Here is a 17536-nt window from a genome sequence, read left to right as displayed (position 1 = left end):
ACATAAACCAAGCCAACCACAAAACCTAAGCAAAACCATAGCCAGAGTTAGTTTACGACTTCACAAAGCACACAACACACAAACTGCAAAAAGATTGTTTTAAACAACTCAAAGGAACTCATTTGTGATATGTCTTTAACGCATTATCAAATCACTGCTGAAGCAAGACATTCCAGTTCACGAGTGTGTCTGGGAGAAAACTAGATGCATATCCGATAGCTGCAGTGGGAGTTGTGTATTTGAGGAATGAAGGAGTGGGCCTTTGTCTCACAGTGGGGCTGATTTATTATGATTCACAAGCCAAACTGCTTTCCAACCAACCGGTTTATGGCAGTGGCTGTCTCTGCTTGTTTAGTGCAATTATATGAGGTGATGACATTTTCCTCTGAAAATAAAATGGGGTACTAAACCACAAGACTTCCCAATGTCCACTGTGCACCAGTAGGATGTATGCTATAATTTAATCCATAGGGCATGTACTATTTATACTTTACTGTCTTGAGGCGGGTGACCCAGTTTTGAGTCAAAGCATACAACTTGGGGTCAAAAAATTCCAGACCAGATTTTAAGTGACTAGACTCTTTGTAATGTTATAGGAACTTTGGTGTGACCCAGAATGGCTCCACACAGTTCACATGGGTCTTCACATGAGGGTATTTGCAGATGTTCAAAGACAAAAAAAAACAGATGAAAAGTGTGTGCTAAAAACGAATTTGGAAAGAAAGTGCCGTGGATGACCTAAACTCTGAGTAATGACCACAACAGACTCACAAATGTAATTGTTTCCAGATTTACATGGGTCAGACTGAAATCTATCCAACTCTATAACAGGAATGTGACCATAGTTAGTATATAATTGGATAACCTACTCTGACTGTGTTGTAATTATTTGCCTTTTGATGTCAATGTGCATTTAGACTTAGACAAGCTTTACTGTTCCACAAGGAAGATTATTTGGACCATTTATTTATTTATTTATTTATTTATTCACCACAGCTCAGAGGTTGAAACTGGAGCAGCAAATAGCAGTGTCCTTTGGTAGACATACAACTGATATTCAGTAGTAAGAATATTGAGTGCAGTGTATAAGTTTCTGTTGCAACCAGGAATTACACTGAAAAAAGCCAATCACAGTAATGGCTTTTTGTCACTTCTGGTCACAGTTTTCTAAAAGTCACTGCTGTCCATTTCATATTTAGCCTTTAAAATCCACAATGTAACTTGAATACCTCCACCTGAACATTATTGAGGATTTAGTTCAATGCCATACTGTGGAACATTTCAGGCAAATTAATTAATTTATTCATAGTTTATTTGGATAGGAACAGATACAACAAACATAGATTAACAATTCAGTGATCTGATACAGGTGCAAGGCTAATTTGTAAAAACACCAGTTCCCAGCTTTTAAACTGTTCAGTAAAAGGCAGTGGGATTATTGGTAGAAAAAGTCATCTTCTTGGAGACAAGCAGATTGTTTTTCCACATGAAAAGATTTTACTTTTGCCTCAAGTGGAGGAGTTCAAGTATCTCGGAGTCTTGTTCATGAGTGAGGGGAGGAAGGAGCAGGGGATTGACAGGCAGATCTGTGCAGTGTCTGCAGTTGAAGAAAGAGCTGTGCTGAAAGGTGAAGCTCTTGATTTACCACTCAGTCTACATTCTTCCCCTAACCTATGGTCATGAACTCTGGGTAATGACTGAAAGGGCAAGATCGCAGATACAAGTGGCCAAAATGAGTTTCCTCTGCTGGAGGCGCTAGAGATAGGGTGAGGAGCTCAGTCACAAGTGAGAAACTCAGAGTAGAGCCACTGCTCCTCCACGTTGACAGGAGCCAGTTGAGGTGGCTCTGGCATCTGTTCCAGATGTCCCTCTCCCTCGGGAGATGTTCCGAGCATGTACCGCCATGTCTCTGGGCTGGCCTGGGAATGCCTCAGGGTCCCCTTGGAAGAGCTGGAGGAAGTGTCTGGGGTGAGGGAAGTCTGGGAGTCCCTGCTTAGACTGCTGATCCCGCGACCTGGCCCAGATAAGCGGAAGAAAATGGATGGATGGATGGAAGATTTCACTTTTAGACTAAGACAATCTTTATTGATCCACAAGGGAAATTATAAGTGCAAAAATATAAATGGTAATAATTAATTTAAAATAAGTAGCAAAACTAGCAGATAGACTGGTGTCAAATAAAGCATAATTATATAAATGTATGTGTTAAAGTAAACTAAATTGTATAAAAAATTTTTTTTAAAAAACAAGCATTTTTTAAACATGTTTTTGGGTTTGAGGTTATGCAGAAAAACAATGTCACACTCATGCCAAACTGATTTTATTTTAATACCAAGCAAACATTGGATCTTTATACAATGAACATTTTCTACAAATAAAACCAAACAGATGTAAACCAACTGTCAAATGGAAAGAGAATTAAATACAAAATATAGATATTTTTCCATTGCACTTAGACTTCATAAATACAACCCACAAGGTCAATTTCAGTGGCTCATAGTAACCTTCTTGAGGCATTTTCTCGTTTTATTTTCCTTGCACTGTCTACAGCCATCACTGCACCTATTCATTGCCTTAGAAAGTGACAATTCATTCTCGTGACCCGTATACCAATGATACAGAGCCACACAAATGAACCATTATCCAAACAAAATGTGCACATAAGACAATAAAACCCTGTGAGACATTATAAAGATGGAGAATAGACCGTATATAACATAATGGCCAGCCACTTTGTCACAGAAATAAACAGACACTTCTGCCTATGAGTAACACTAGGTTTAAAAATCAACATTTACATATATTCCTAACACCCACAAAGTGTAAAAAAATATCAATGGGAACCGAATAACAGTTTTTGTCTTGTAATTCCAGGCTTGTTTGACAGCTAGGGTTTTATTTGAGCATCTCTTTACAGAAGATATAAGAGATGTTATCAAAGTGCTGCTTGCTTGATTGCCATTTCCTCCAAAGCTCCACCCAACTTCCCCTGTTTACGCTGAACAGTTATGCCCAAAATGATTCATACAAACCCAGCACACACATTAACTGGTACAGAAATAACTGGTAAAGAAGAAAGAGAAATCTTGCCAACTCATGTCCATATCATTCAGTTCCTTTTGTGAGTTTCTGGAAAAAACTAAGACAAAGAACTGATGTTAATGTGGATCTGTGACTAGGTACTAAAAATGTGTACCAAAAAACTGTTTTGTTTTTTTTTCTTTTCATGTTTTTATACCTTGTAGAAAACTAAGCCTATATTAAGTAACAGGCCAAAAATGGACAAATAGTATTGTTCTTTAATGGTAAAGTAGGTATTGTACCAACCCATACCAAACATTATCTCTTCGTACATATATATGAAGAGATCAACAGTAGAAGAGAAAATAAATATTATTATTATAGATATTAAGTTATTTAACAATTGCGAAAAATGTCCTTTTTCTGTTTTATTAAAAAGTGTGACCCCATGTGGTTCAAAGGAAAGCTGCAGTGCATTGAGTGAAAATGAAAAATAAGGCAATACTTTTAAAATACTATCTTAGTACCACAATGTTGTCCAGTCATTGTCTGAATAATTGAGTAAGTTTATGTATAAATTATTTTGGGCTTAACTGATTGTCCCGCACTGACCCTGTTCTTTTTATTTCTGTTGTGTCCACTTCTACACGTGCTACAGGCGGCTCAATGTTCAACAGCAGTAAATAGTAAATCGACTTAATCCATACCATGAGCGAGGATTAAAACTGTTCAGAAAAGAAAAAACAGTGCGTTACAATATGTACACACGTAGTGGAAACCGCTTATGTTACAAAGATTCAGTGTTTTCTCCTTTAAAACAGTCCCAACGATACGCCATAATAAGGTCTATATCAGATCTGTTTTTTAGGTTCAAGAGCTGAGATAATCCAAAGTCCAACTGTATAAAGACTCCATCCACAGAGTTGACAGCTTTAGTCCTTAGTGTTACTGGGAGCGCAGGCCAGGACCCACGCACCCGAGGGTCTTACGCATTTCGCTTTTTTAATTTTGTAGTTAATGTTTCATACTTTGTCCAGCTCCAGTCTTGGTCCTTGAAAAAAGAGGTGGAAAAATATAGTTAAAAACATATAAGGTAAGCTTGGCAATAAAATAAATAAATTAAAATAATAACATAAATAATAATAATAAAAATATTTTAAAAACTACATACACACATACATATAAAATAAATAATAATAAAGAAAATATTAATACCTTTGTCTCACATTTTTGAACCCATGACAGCGTGAAAGAGAGGACTCACCACTATACTCTTGGCCTGGTCATCAGCAGCTTCCTGCATGAGGCTGGTCAGCTGACTGAGGTACTTCTGGTTCTCCTGGAGCAGGCGTGGGGCTGCGTCACTAAGGGCAAGACAAAAAGATATTGATTCACATTCAATTGATCATCTTTTTTATGAACATTTAAAAATACAGTTTCACAGGAACCTTCAAAAAAGCTGTATGAAACATCAATAGTCATATAAATATTACCAATATAAAATATAAGTGAACTGTAATCTACAAATGCCTAATAGAAATCATTAACTCCTCTATCTACGACCCGTTTTCCGTTTTTCATTCATCAATTTTCCATCATGATTTGTCTAATGAAGGGTAAGGGGTGAAATGTTGCTACTTTGTAAATAAAATCACTGATGCTCCAAGACAGAAAGTGTGTGAGAGACTTCTTTCTTAAGTTTTTCCATCATCAACATAGAGGATCCAAGTTGCCAATATGCTTTACATAATGGAGACAATTGTTATCAACTTTGCAAGTCCTGGCAAGTCCTGGCTGAAAGATCTTTGCAAATAATGACTCCCTTTCTTACAAACCAAAAGACAACGCATAAAAGACACCAACTAAAAACACAGTTACAAGAATTTTAATTCACACGTCTTGTCTATGGTCATTTCTATTTGACTCTTCCTCTCCTCAAACTGCCCTGACATAGAACTGCTAACCCTACCAGACCAGTCCTCCTGTTAAACTGCACTGAAACCTTTGACTGAGACACAAAGACCACTGAGAAGCGCAGTGAAAATGTTGTAGCAGTAAAACTTTAATTTCCCTTAAGATCAGTAAAGATAGTAGTATTTCTCCCTCTCTAAAGCTCTCCCTGATTTTGTAGTGTGTACCTGTCATTGGGTCCAGGCAGAGAGGTGAGGGGGTGAGGGGAGCTGACTGGTTGGGCAGATTGTGCCTGTGACCACTGGGATACCTGCAGCAGATTGGATGACTCTGGACTCACCGCGATTGAGTTTCTCGACGAGTTCTGAGCCTGAGGCAGAAAGAGAACACCACCACATCAAGCATTTATGAACATTGAGATTTACATGTCTGAGGAAAGTAATGGCTCATTAAAATGCCAACCAGTGAGCCCTTTACAAACAGCACACATAAGTGATCTCTGGGTGCTGTCCCTGGCTCTGTGCAGTACATTTCAGTTTCTGTGGTATATCTTGCTTACAAATATCCCAGTGCTCTGAAAATGAGCAGGCTGGAGTCCATCTGACTATCCATGCATGTTTGTAAAGGGCTGTAGAAATGCACTGCATGCTGAAATGGTATAAAATACATTATTTTGTTAGACTTTTTCTTTAATAACCAAATACTTACACATGCAATTTTTAACAAATGCCAGAACTCCCTCTGCCTCTTAATCTGCATCTGCATCACTGTGTTGTCAGCTTCTTTGATGTTTTCTAGCGTTTTTTCTATCCGTGGAAACAAGTCAATGATCTTCTGTTTGCTGATCAGGATTTTACTGTAACAGTGCAGAGGATAAACTGTTAATACTTCAAGACATTAACTTTGGGCCTTGGTCTTCAGCTGTATGGGGCTATACCTGAGATGTGTGTACAAGTCTTTGAGGACCTTGTCCTGGTTTTGAACTGTCTGAATAATGGCCTTCACCATCTCAGAGCTGTCTGAGCTCACATCTGACTCAGGGACTGGTGACACAGAGGAATTACAGCAATTACTCATTTCCATATAATAAAATAAAAAAGTATAAAAGAAGAAGTGAAGAGGCTTACTTTTGCATTTCATCTTCAGTTGTTTGTAAAGGTCAATTGCCTTTTCTTCCCTGCAGTGAAATAAATGTACATAGTGATTAAGTGCTCTTTAAGAACCATGTTTCTAAGTGCAGAGCAGAACTCAAGACTAGACCGACATAATAAACTACACAGTACAGCAACTGTCATAGCCCACAGACACACTCATTCACAAATACAGAAACCACTCACAGCTGCTCAATCTTGTCTCCTTGGCGACGAGCATAGGGGCTTCTCTGTAGCTCCACTATTTCAGAGTGAAGAGCCATGATCTCATCATCTAAATGGCCCACTTCTGCCACCTGCAGGACAAAACACGGTCACACACTCCTAATACTAATCATTAAAAATGCTGTAGGAAATGTTTTGCATAATTTACCTGTGCAAAAGCAGCTGCTCTTTCTTCATTCTCCTGCCAGGCCTTCAGCATCTTTTCAGAGGCTGGGAAGAGAGAAAAATTATTTTTATATGACATCTTCAACCTAACGTCATGTTGGTAAATCAAGTGAACACTTACATATGCCATAATGCATCTGGTCACTGTACTTCTCCAGATCGTACTGAATACTGCTTTTAAAAAAATCGAGTTTGGCTTTCAATTGCTGAGAAAATCCAAACATGCTGTTTTTACATCTGGTCAGGTTGGTGTTGTATCTCAGAAGACTTAACCTGAGGGATGCAGGTGTTAGATGCACAGAACATCATAATTGTACTTTACATATTGTCCTGAAATATTGACTCACATAGCAGCTCTCTGTCCCTGGAAAAGTCTGCTGTAGTCGTCCTTTAAACCACAGATATAACTAACTGCCTGCCCCCAAATCTTCTTTAGCACCACTAACGATACTTGGGTTTTGGGTTCTTGAACTGCAAAAATAAAAATAATATAAAATCGCATACATCATTTACACGTGAGAATATACTGCACAGAACATTAATCAAACAAAAACTCACCAATAGTGTTGACTTTTTCAGGCAGCTGTCTGGCACTGAGAGGGCCAGTGTACTTGGTCATGCTTTTGTCAAACAAGTAAACGATGTAGCTATCCCAGCCCCGCTACATGGGTGATGAAAAATACAGAATCTCATTACAAAAAACAACAAATACTGTCTATCATAGCAGTGGGCAACATGTTGTTAAAATACTATGTCAAAGTTAAGGGTTTAATTATGGTTATTTATGTAACAATATAAATCATAATCTTGACAATTTTAAAAGCAAAAATCAGTCATTTCTATCCTGTTTATGTCTGTTCATGGTATTAGTAATCGTGAATGTTTGCAAAAATTGTGATGTTTCTTTTTCACAATAACATCATAACACTAACATTTGAAATTGTATCATCTCCTGAATCCTTTAGGCAGTAAACTACTTGATTGAATTGTCCTCCTTCCTTCTTTCCATCATATTCCCTCACCTACCAGGAGAGGCACAGAAATTGTCATCATTTTTCTGTGCAGCACTTTGGAAACGGTCAGGTTTATATGCTACATAAATGAAGCGTGTAACAAGACAGAAAAAGCTACAATGCTACTTTAAGGTCACAAGAGGACCTAGTCAGTGGGGGTGAAATTAAGAACTACAAATAAGACGGGACTGGATTAAAAATGAACATGTTTTCTGATTGGAAATTGGTGTTAATCTTAATCTTGTTGAAAATCACAATGGAACATGTCTAGATTACTGAAGGATTACACTGACATATTGACAACATAATATAATGTAACACAATACTGCCCACCCCTAGTCTACAGTGGTCTCTTACCACTCCATCCAGGACACACTGGGCGGCTGGTTTGCGTGGGTCCAGGGACACTCCGGTCTCTTGAAGCAGCTCTTGGTTCACGACTTCGATCTTGGTCTCAGCCTCAATACGTTTCTGGAGACTGTAGAGCGTTTCGTCTGGAGTCAACTGAAACGAATGGACTGACGCCGTCACCATGTTGAGAATATGGACCACCTGTTGAGAGAGGAGGTGAAATGTGCTGTTAAAATGTCACAAAAAATACAACAAAGAAGAAGAAACTCATGACCACTGACAGATGAAGTTAACAATACAGATATTTTGTCATGTTTGTTGTTAGCAATCTTTACAAGCTGTTAAACCAAATATTTAGCTTTCTTTTTCAGCATTTTTTTAAGTAATACATCTGTTCTGGCTGAGAGAGAACCAACAGTGGACCAAACAGAGGGACCAAATACAGTACTACTCTGTTTCCCAAAAACAAGCTTTGTACCTGAAGCTGATAAATAGCAAGGATCTGTTATGTTTTTAAATATATATGTTATCTTAGCACCAGCATTATGGTAGAAGGGTAGAAAAGGTAATTACTCTAAAATATGTAAACATAGCAGTAGTTGATGATGAAACAAAATGGTCTGCTTTTTGTCAAAGTCAATATGAAACTCTTTATCGTCTAGGTGGGTAGTACTGACATTACATATGTATGTCTGCAGTCTTTGCTTACCCTCATACTAAGTATCTGCTCCAGGACTTCGAAGCACTGGGGCTTTTTATTTTCCATGTTGACTTTGCCTCCTCTATGAACAGGATCCCATTTTAACATGAGTTGAAGTAACTCCTCCATTGGTTCCAATAATGGTCTTGATTTGAAGAGAAATCATATTTAAACAAATAGAAAAGTGGAAATACATCGTGTCTTCTACCAAAATAAACAAAACTACAAAAAAATGGTCAAACAAGATATTTCTTACCTGCTAAGGTTATTGGGGTTCGGCAGGTGTTTGGAAAACTTGACTTCTCCAGTTGGTTCCTCCACTGCCATGATATCTTTAGGTCCTTTATTTCGTACTTTGCTTACCCTTTGGATGAAAAGTTTATTAGACAAACCAAAAGATACATAATACACATAATAACAGTAGGGTAAATAAACTGCAGAATACTTACCACTGCACAGGTTGAAGATTATGAAAAAATGGACGAAACCCACAGCTACATTCAAAAACCATTGTACCAAAACTCCAGTAGTCCACAGTAACAGTGTATGGTTTATTCTCAAAAAGTTCTGGTGCCTAGAAAAAAAAAGTCTCCTTAATTTTAAAATAATAAATATGACATACAGTAGGATTTACATCGTATAATTGTGATTACCAAATACTGTAGAGTGCCGACAAAAGATGTACAAAGACTGCCTTGGTCCAAATCTTTTGCATAGCCCAGGTCAATGATTTTATGAACCAGCTACACAAATACACAATCATACACAATCACACAAATCATAATGTTAATACACACAACACAACAGTATAACTATTACAACAAATATAGTTAATTTATATGATATTATACCTTCCCGTTAATATCTTGTAGAACTATGTTTTCAGGTTTAAGGTCTCTGTGTATAATCTTGTTTTCATGGAGATACTGGATACCAGACCCTGCAACAGAAATTATTATGGGTCTCAATAGATTATGACAACTTGATAAATTGACTGAAACATACCAACATCGCTGAGTAATGAAAGCACTTCACTTTCTTTTAAACCACAGCAGTTTTCGGGCCTGCTCAGCACCTGTCCAAGAATAAGACATCGCACTCACACTCACAATACAAACAGCATGTATGTGGTAATATTTCTGTAATTTTCCAGATAAATATATTCCAATACTTTTTTGACAATTTCCCCTAAAGCTGCACTATGTATCTTTTTGGTGGAGTTTATCTGCTTTGTCTTGAATATCACACAGTATTATCTATCTCCATGGAGATGAGCAAGTGATGCCACGAGGTCAAATTCCAAGAGGCTCACAGGACTCAAGGTGCTTTAGTAATAAAAACACCTGTAATTGGATGAATCAAGATAGAACCATTAATGCCATACTGTAAAATATTCCAGACAAAGTAATAACTTGTCAATGGACACATGTAGACGGTGGACCTGTGTACAGAAACCCCAGTGTACCAACATAACATTGTGTCTATGTTGATCAGCACAATGCAACTTTTTCATGACCTTGGCACAAAACTAAAATTGACAGAAGTCAAACAAAGCTTTCTCACCTTTCTTAGGTCTCCTCTTGAACAGTACTCCATGGCCAGCAGTGGAAGATCATTTAAGGCTATATGTGTAATTTCTTCAGGAACATCCCGGGCTGTCACCACGTTTATATGATTTAACCTGGGTGAAAACAGAAGGAAAAGCAAATACCATCAACGTCATCAGCAATTAAATAATTAACATTTATTACATTCTGTCAAAGTGCAATATTAACATAATTTTGGTGTTGTCTGGGTCACATGTTCACGTTATATAGGTATCCACAAACTAAATGATAAACACAGAAAAGATGCATATGATAGATAGATAGATCTATCTATCTATCTATCTAGAGAGAGAGAGAGAGAGAGATAGATATATATATATAAACAATAACCTAATTTAGCATACTTTTTACATTTTAATGTGTTGAATGACTCACAAGGACATGCATTACACATGAAATACAAAAATTGAATACTCACTTTTTCATTATCTGTATTTCTCTTCCCCATCTCTCACCGTTCCGTGGTGTTAACTCTAGACGACACATTTTGACAGCTAGTTTTTCATTAGTCACCTGCCAACCAGGAAGACAGTAACTTTGTAAGAAGGACACACACCCAAATAAATACCAGAATATAGACCTAGCAGCAATTTCCTTTATGCACCAGTGTATATTTTACAATGGTTATGTAATAAGAGAATCTGTATACTGTTAGAGCTGAAACTGTATGTATGACACAAATCATGTTATTGTGGACACTTACAACATGCTGGTAGAGGTATACATGGGCAAACCCTCCCATGCCAAGCCTTTCTTTGAACTCCCAGTCTCCGCAGTACTGGTTTTGCCTAAAGGGAGGTTTCTCCATTGTTCAGACAAAAGCTAAAACAAAATGCAAACACAGAAATAAATGACCAACAACGAAATGTGTTGATAAAGAGACCCACGAGCTTTCACTTTCGCATTGGTGATCACACGACCAGTAGCATAAAGAAGCCTAGCAAGACCCTCTTCAAATCCTGACCTCTATGGCAAAATAGAGGCTAAATAAGCAATTTAGAACGAATGATCACAAATAAACCCGTATTGCACTATCGCAACAAAGGTAGCACGCTATATAAAAAATAACAGCTTTGCGTCTTTACGTCTCTTGTCTATGTGTGACCCAGGAAATAGACAGCTCCCGCCACTAGCTTTGTTGTAGCAGATCCAGTGTTATTGTCCTTGTCTAATGGATAAATTGAACTGGATATGTATCAGATTAAAGAAGTTTTTGACTCACGCCGTGCCCCTACGCAGATGTCATGAGCCGTGGTCCGTGGTGGTTTGTCGGGGTGATGGTTTGTGTCGGTCCCGTGTTGTTTTCAGGTCAGTGCAGCGCCGTCAGATGTGTACTTCCGGTGTGACATCACCACCAAACCGGGCTGTGCAAAAGTTTGTTTTTCTATGTTTTATACTTTATTTTATTATTATTTATTGTTTATGTTGCCGTGTTTATTCTTTACCATTGTCTGAATTCGTATGTCTGCTCATTGTGTATGTATTGCATCATGTTGCATTACAGCCTTTGCCCTCTGTATTATATAACTTTGTGATAATAATAAGAAAAAAAAAACACAGAAACAAAAAAACAAACAAACAAACAAACAAAAACAAAAAACTAAAAAAAATGTTTATTTTATTTATTTATTTTTTTTCTGTATTGCATAACACCAATCGTACACTAGAATTCTAGCCATAGAATTAACAATGAGGGCATCAGAAATGTATTTTAAAAGTATTTAGACAAAAAAGCATTGTGATATTAAAATGTTTTTGCTGTTGTTTTTCTAATAACCTGTGACAGGGGCTCATTTACAGGCCTACATCTTAAGTCAGTTTTCAGTCTGTATATATAAAAAAAAGACTTGCACTTTTAATTATGCTGATTACTCATATCATAATATGCAATTAATTAGAATTTCGAATATGCCATTAATTTCTACATAAGCATAATTTGGCTAATTTTACTAACTATAAAACAGAATAATTTTGACAAACAGTAACCTTTCAAATCATGTTTATTTTCAATGTCTCTGTCTCCCAAAGGAGGTTCACATACAATACTTCCTTGGTGTGTTTTAAACAAGGCAGTGACACATGTAGCTTGCTGTATGTAGCATCAAATGAACATTATCATTTAAAACACTGAGATGGAGCCAGACCTTTACATGTAAAAGATTTCCCCAAAACACAGCATACAACAGCTCCAAATACAGTCATAATCTCCATTCATATTGACAAAAAGAAGATGTGAGCTCATGTTGACCTACTCTAAACCCTTCATTTGAATACTCTTTAATATAAATAAAAGCAGGCCTTAATATCTCATGCTTTATTTACATGTCACATTCAGAGATGGGGGCTGGCGCAGGCCAACCAAAACATCAACAAAAACAATACAGCCAATGTTGACCAGTGCTATGGTGAGATGACAACAGAAAGGCATGGGAAAGGGTAAAAAAGTGCTCCTAAAAATCTACAACAAAGTACTAATTTTGGATTTGATGTGAAGCTAAAACCTGATAGTTATGTTAAGGCCTAATATGGTTGCACAGGCCTACAATTTTATTTAAAAAGGCAATTTATTTCAGTAGTGCAATTTATGTGTGCAACGCTATATTACTTAGCACATGATTCATTAATTACTGACATGGTCATATGGGAAATAATATTGTTAAACAGTATGCATGAGTTCAACTTAAATTGAACTACTGAAATTGATTGACTTTTAAATAATCTATGTATGTGTGTTATAGATTACTACAGGCAAAAACAAAAGCACAATAAATTCTCATTTGTGAGCAGTTTGAAAGCATTGTGAATGGCACTTGACTTTGCCCAATGCACCTCTTTGCAATTTTCTTCATAATTTCCATAAAATAAAAACATTGGCATAAATGGAGCCATGTACCATCCTAAATGTTAAGAACTCAGGCATGTAGACTTGACCAAACACTGAAATACGAGCATAAAGTGCACAATAACTTAAATAAAAAAGAACAACTTGACGTTTAGAAAATACAAAATGGTTTCTAAAATCAAAATAAAATGGAGTGAGTTTTCATTTAGTATTTGTAGAAAACAGATGAATGTGTAAATAAAATACACTGACATGAGACTAATTCAAACTGCACCACAGTGGACAGACACTCACAAAGCTTCATGTACATTGGTTTGATCTAATAGCCCTGCGGATCATGGACTGGGTGGGAGATGCCATGCATATTCACTGCAAGTGCAGCAGGAGTGATTATGGCTGAGTTACAATACAACTGAGCGTCCACAGCGCTCCCTGCTGGTAGAAACTGGCACTGCAGCTGCTCCGAGTGTAATTTTTAAAGCCTGAGTTAAAAATGGCTATACTTCAATAAAGAAACTGTAATGAGGTGTGAATGGCTACCAAAATGATCCATATCCATTATACCTTCTGTTCCTCTGTTCAACTGTATTCATCTAATATTATTTTTATTAGAAGTCATGCCTTTGTTTTTTCTACCAAGCACCTTCTTTGGAGTATTTCCTGTTCTATTCCTAATCCTAAAGCAGATGGTTAGTATTTCCTAATGTAAGACTTATTCACTTCACAAAGACCATCTGAAATTACTAATCTCTGATAAATTGGCATTATTATGATACTCATATTGTGCTGTTGCTGTGTTACTTACTTTCCAAAAAAATAACAAAAATAGGATTATTGTTTAGTGCTTCTGAGACTCTGAGTACAATGCGTTGTACCTAAATAATTTCCACAATATTGTGTTGACTATATTGTAAATATATACTGATATATATCCTACATTATACTGCACGCATACAGCAGAGGTTGCATTATATACAAACATATCCCAGATGTTTACAAATAATATTATACATTTCCTGTTACATTGTCAATAGCATCTCAACTTACACATGACATACATTACACAGGAGGAGAAGGTTCAACAGTAACATATGACAGTAAAAAATATCAGAGACATTCAGGGTCTGCGCGGTGAGTGTAGAGGTGGTCACACACAGGGGGTATGGCACCAACATGAAGAAAAAAGACTAAATGATTTCAGGATAAATCATTTTTGCTGCGTTCAGTGTTCGCCCTCATAGACGTAAAAGCCCTAAAAATCATGGAGCTGGATGCAGGCATGCGAATCACAGGAGAAAACAACATTCGGCCAATAAGAAGAAAGAACAGTAGCACACCACAGGACGCAAGCTAAAGCAACTGGTAGAAGATTGTCTTTTCAAGTAGAGCAAAACTGGAGCCTGTCTGGTCGAGATGTTGTAAGCACTGAGAAAACACGTCTAACAGGCCACCAGGGCATCACCATAATAAAGACTTCAGTATCCATCTTCTTCAGTGACAGAGAGTGAAATGCTGAAATGTCCCACTCTTCTGTGGAATGTGAACACACCATGAGGATGTGGAGCTAGAATGTCATAGCTCCAGTGAAACTCATGAGTCTAGACTCTAAAACAGCACTTCAAATCAGAGCAGTGGTGGCAATTCAAACAATCAGTTGTCTAAAATATAACGCTCTTTATGTGTAAACATATTTGGTCCCAGAACTGAGTGAAAGATCAAGAAAAAGGTGAAAAGGAGAAAACTTGGCAACAGCAATGAGAGAGAGTGAGGCTGGAGAGAAGCAAAGATGTCAGATGTAGTTCCCTGTTGGTGCCTGGTCCAGTCTTAAGCACCATGATCCCTCTCCTGTTCCTTCGTCTCCGCCTCTGGACAGCCACTGTCAGGCTCCTCTACAGGAGGGTGGGGTGCCATTAGGGCATCAGTATTAGGACCCACCCGGCCCCCCTTCAAGCAGAGCTCAGAGCCTTTCTGGTTAAATGAAGCCTGTGCAGGAGGGCCTGTCACAGCAGTACATGCTGTGGGCCCCTCACTTCTTCACGGCCTGTCTGTAGCTGTGTCTCTGGGCCTCCTGACGCGGCTTCGTGCTGCAGCAGGATGCCTTGCTGCTGTTGGGACCGTCCTTGGCGCTGCTGGCTTGAGAGGCCAGGCTGCTGTCCCCAAGTGTGGGGCTGGAGTGCACCCTCTGCAGGCCGTTCTCCTCCAGGATCAGGGACTCGAACACAGACAAGTCCTCCTCACCCGTGCGAAGTTTGGCCCTCAACAGCATGATATAAGTTCCATATCGGGTTTTCTAAAGTACAGGCAAATATAATAATAATGGTCAAAAAGACGTGAAAAATTTAGACAAACACAGTACTGGACTGTAGCTCACCTCAAACTCCAGATATTCATCTCTTTGGCGATACTCGTCCAGCTCCCGACCTTTGACCTTTCGATCTGGAGGGGGGCAAGAGCGTACTTCAGCCAGTTCAGTGGAGACGGCCCGAAATCTGGCCTCATGGGAGCGCACCTGCTCCTCCTGGATCAGACAACAACAGAGGTCATTAAGGTCATGACTGCATTTGTTACAGTAATTTGTTTAAGTTGTCAAACTCACAACTGTAATGTTTTAATGATATGTGTCCCTTGCGCTTTGTATATTAAAAAAGTATTAAAAATGACGCTATAATAAATTTTGTATTTATTATTTAAAATAATGGGTGTTTGAACTCAGTGGCATTTCAAACTTCCAAACAATTACATGAATAATAAAATATGCATAGGCCGTAGCACAGCTGCCAATAGTTATGTATGGCAAAGGTGTTGGGCGCAGTGTTTTGTTATGAATATTTAATTATAAGCACTTTTTGATGAAGCACGTGCCAGCCTCAAGTAGTTGTGCAGTGGAGATCAATAATTTGTGATTATTTTCCTTTCAGTCTTTACTGTAGTGTGCAAACACTCATGTACCTCGGTCTGTCTGGACATGGTTCCGGGCAGCAGGGGGCGGCTGAACTTCTTCTGGGAGCCGATGGCCGCGGGGAACGGTGGAGACGAGAACATGGCCGCCACCGTGTTGATCCGAGTGATCCAGGACTGCATCTGCTCTGCGTTTCTGCACACGCCCACACACAAACAACACAAAACAAGTTAGCAAACAAACCCTCTTATCAGTTAGCTCCATGTAGCCTGTGCACACATCAGCCCTCTACATCAAAGGGATAATTATCGGAGAGCACAGCCTCACAGTTGACAAAGGAATTATTTTGAAACCAATTAATGCAGAGGAGAAACGGCCGATTTTAAACAACAAAACCATTAGGGGTCCATGAGAAATATCAGTGTGAACCAAACAACCCTGTTTAAAGCCCAAGAGAGGGAGGGAGACGAGAGAGAGAGGGAGGCTAGAGCAGCGAGAGAAAGAGAGCAAGGGAGGCATGAGGAAAGAGAGAGAGAGAGAGAGAGAGAGAGGGAGGCGGGAGGAGAGGGGTACAGTATGTGGGACAAATGCAAGCTGCAACTAGAGCAGAGAGAGTGTCCTCCTGGGGCCTGAACATGTGGCCACTTCCCTGTCATGTCATTTTCTACTGCAGACATCGAGTCATACAGACATATCATAACATGTACTATGCATGTTCACATATGTACATCATGTTTATTTATGTGATCGGCCTGCGTTGTGTGGCTCTGTGTGTGACAGATTGTGTTGCATGATCTTGCTCTCTCCGCACAGACGGGGCCTAAGGACAGACTCTGCTGGAGCAGTCACCTTGCAGTGTCACTTTGGGACAAGGGTTCATCTCTGCTTCATGTGATAAAGGATTTTTTCCCCTTGATCTACTTTTCACAGTCTGCTGCAGATGTTAGACTGCTTTTTATATTTTTTTGCCTGGGTAATTGTGAATGTATAATTTAAGTGTGGATTCACTTACGGTGCTTGGAAGAGATAGACCCTCCAGTCTGCAGTGCGGAGGTAGAAGACATTGGGTCGTTTGCTGTAGTCTGAAGCCTTCATGGCCAAAGAGTGATGGATGGACACTGCATTTTTAAGGTCCTCATCAGAGAGCTGCTTATCAGGCCTGTACTCCCCCTGAAACACACATTAACATAATGACTTTGATTCTAATTGACTTATTTTATAATAGCCCTAAATTTGGTGGGTTAACAAAACTGTTATTTCCTGGGGTAACAATGATTAAAATGTAATTAAAAGAGGGATAAGATCTTTCTGTACATTTCTAGTAAAATTACCCAATTGCGTCACAGAAAAAGTTGAATAAGTGATTTACAGTATATCACAGCTTTAGTACGTACTGAAATACTTATGCACTTACTTTTTGCAGGTAGAGGATTAGCCCTTTTAAGATCGCATAAAAAGTCTTCCAGCCTCTTTTTCCTCTTGGAGCTGTCAACAAAAACAAACTGGTCATTGGATGCATCATTTAACACTAACAATATACAATGTTTCCCATAGATTTTATTTAGACTATGATGTCACAAATACTTTTTATATTAATACATTTCTTTCATACAATTTGTGGAGTTTAAATGCCACTTATTGCCTGTATTTC

General features: G+C 38.4%; 2 protein-coding genes across 4 annotated transcripts in view; both read right to left on the bottom strand.

The window, feature by feature from the left end:
* Positions 1-2303: 2303 nt before the first annotated feature.
* Positions 2304-11517, bottom strand: LOC110154188 (inhibitor of nuclear factor kappa-B kinase subunit alpha-like). Of its 3 annotated transcripts, none has more exons than XM_055149891.1 (23): positions 11367-11517; positions 10848-10966; positions 10563-10657; positions 10101-10218; positions 9543-9612; positions 9389-9477; positions 9191-9280; positions 8987-9111; positions 8794-8901; positions 8547-8682; positions 7844-8038; positions 7406-7495; positions 7032-7134; positions 6821-6944; positions 6595-6746; positions 6457-6518; positions 6270-6379; positions 6060-6109; positions 5870-5975; positions 5641-5788; positions 5160-5302; positions 4237-4385; positions 2304-4072 (listed from the first exon to the last, which is right to left on the bottom strand). In XM_055149891.1, the coding sequence occupies exons 2-22, from the start codon at positions 10950-10952 to the stop codon at positions 4244-4246; spliced, it is 2361 nt and encodes a 786-aa protein (XP_055005866.1). In that variant the 5' UTR covers positions 10953-10966; positions 11367-11517; the 3' UTR covers positions 2304-4072; positions 4237-4243. The 3 variants fall into 3 exon arrangements, with proteins under 3 accessions (XP_055005866.1, XP_055005865.1, XP_020773803.1); XM_055149890.1 differs by having other exon boundaries at positions 4286-4385; XM_020918144.2 differs by lacking the exon at positions 7406-7495 and having other exon boundaries at positions 4286-4385.
* Positions 11518-12148: 631 nt separating this feature from the next.
* Positions 12149-17536, bottom strand: part of LOC110154356 (PH and SEC7 domain-containing protein 1-like) — a 60665-nt gene continuing 55277 nt past the window's right edge. Inside the window, exons 14-18 of the mRNA XM_055150284.1 lie at positions 17300-17370; positions 16898-17055; positions 15936-16080; positions 15358-15504; positions 12149-15276 (exon numbers count right to left, since the gene is read on the bottom strand). Of these exons, the coding sequence (XP_055006259.1) occupies positions 15013-15276; positions 15358-15504; positions 15936-16080; positions 16898-17055; positions 17300-17370 (785 nt within the window). The 3' untranslated portion in view covers positions 12149-15012. The remainder of the gene's footprint in view (positions 15277-15357; positions 15505-15935; positions 16081-16897; positions 17056-17299; positions 17371-17536) is intronic.

The sequence above is a fragment of the Boleophthalmus pectinirostris genome, unplaced genomic scaffold (assembly GCF_026225935.1).
Source record: "Boleophthalmus pectinirostris isolate CB_2022bp ecotype Guang Dong unplaced genomic scaffold, ASM2622593v1 HiC_scaffold_14, whole genome shotgun sequence".
NCBI lineage: Eukaryota > Metazoa > Chordata > Actinopteri > Gobiiformes > Gobiidae > Boleophthalmus > Boleophthalmus pectinirostris.
The sequence above is the reverse complement of the archived record's forward strand: the minus strand, read 5'-3'. Positions and strand labels throughout refer to the sequence as shown.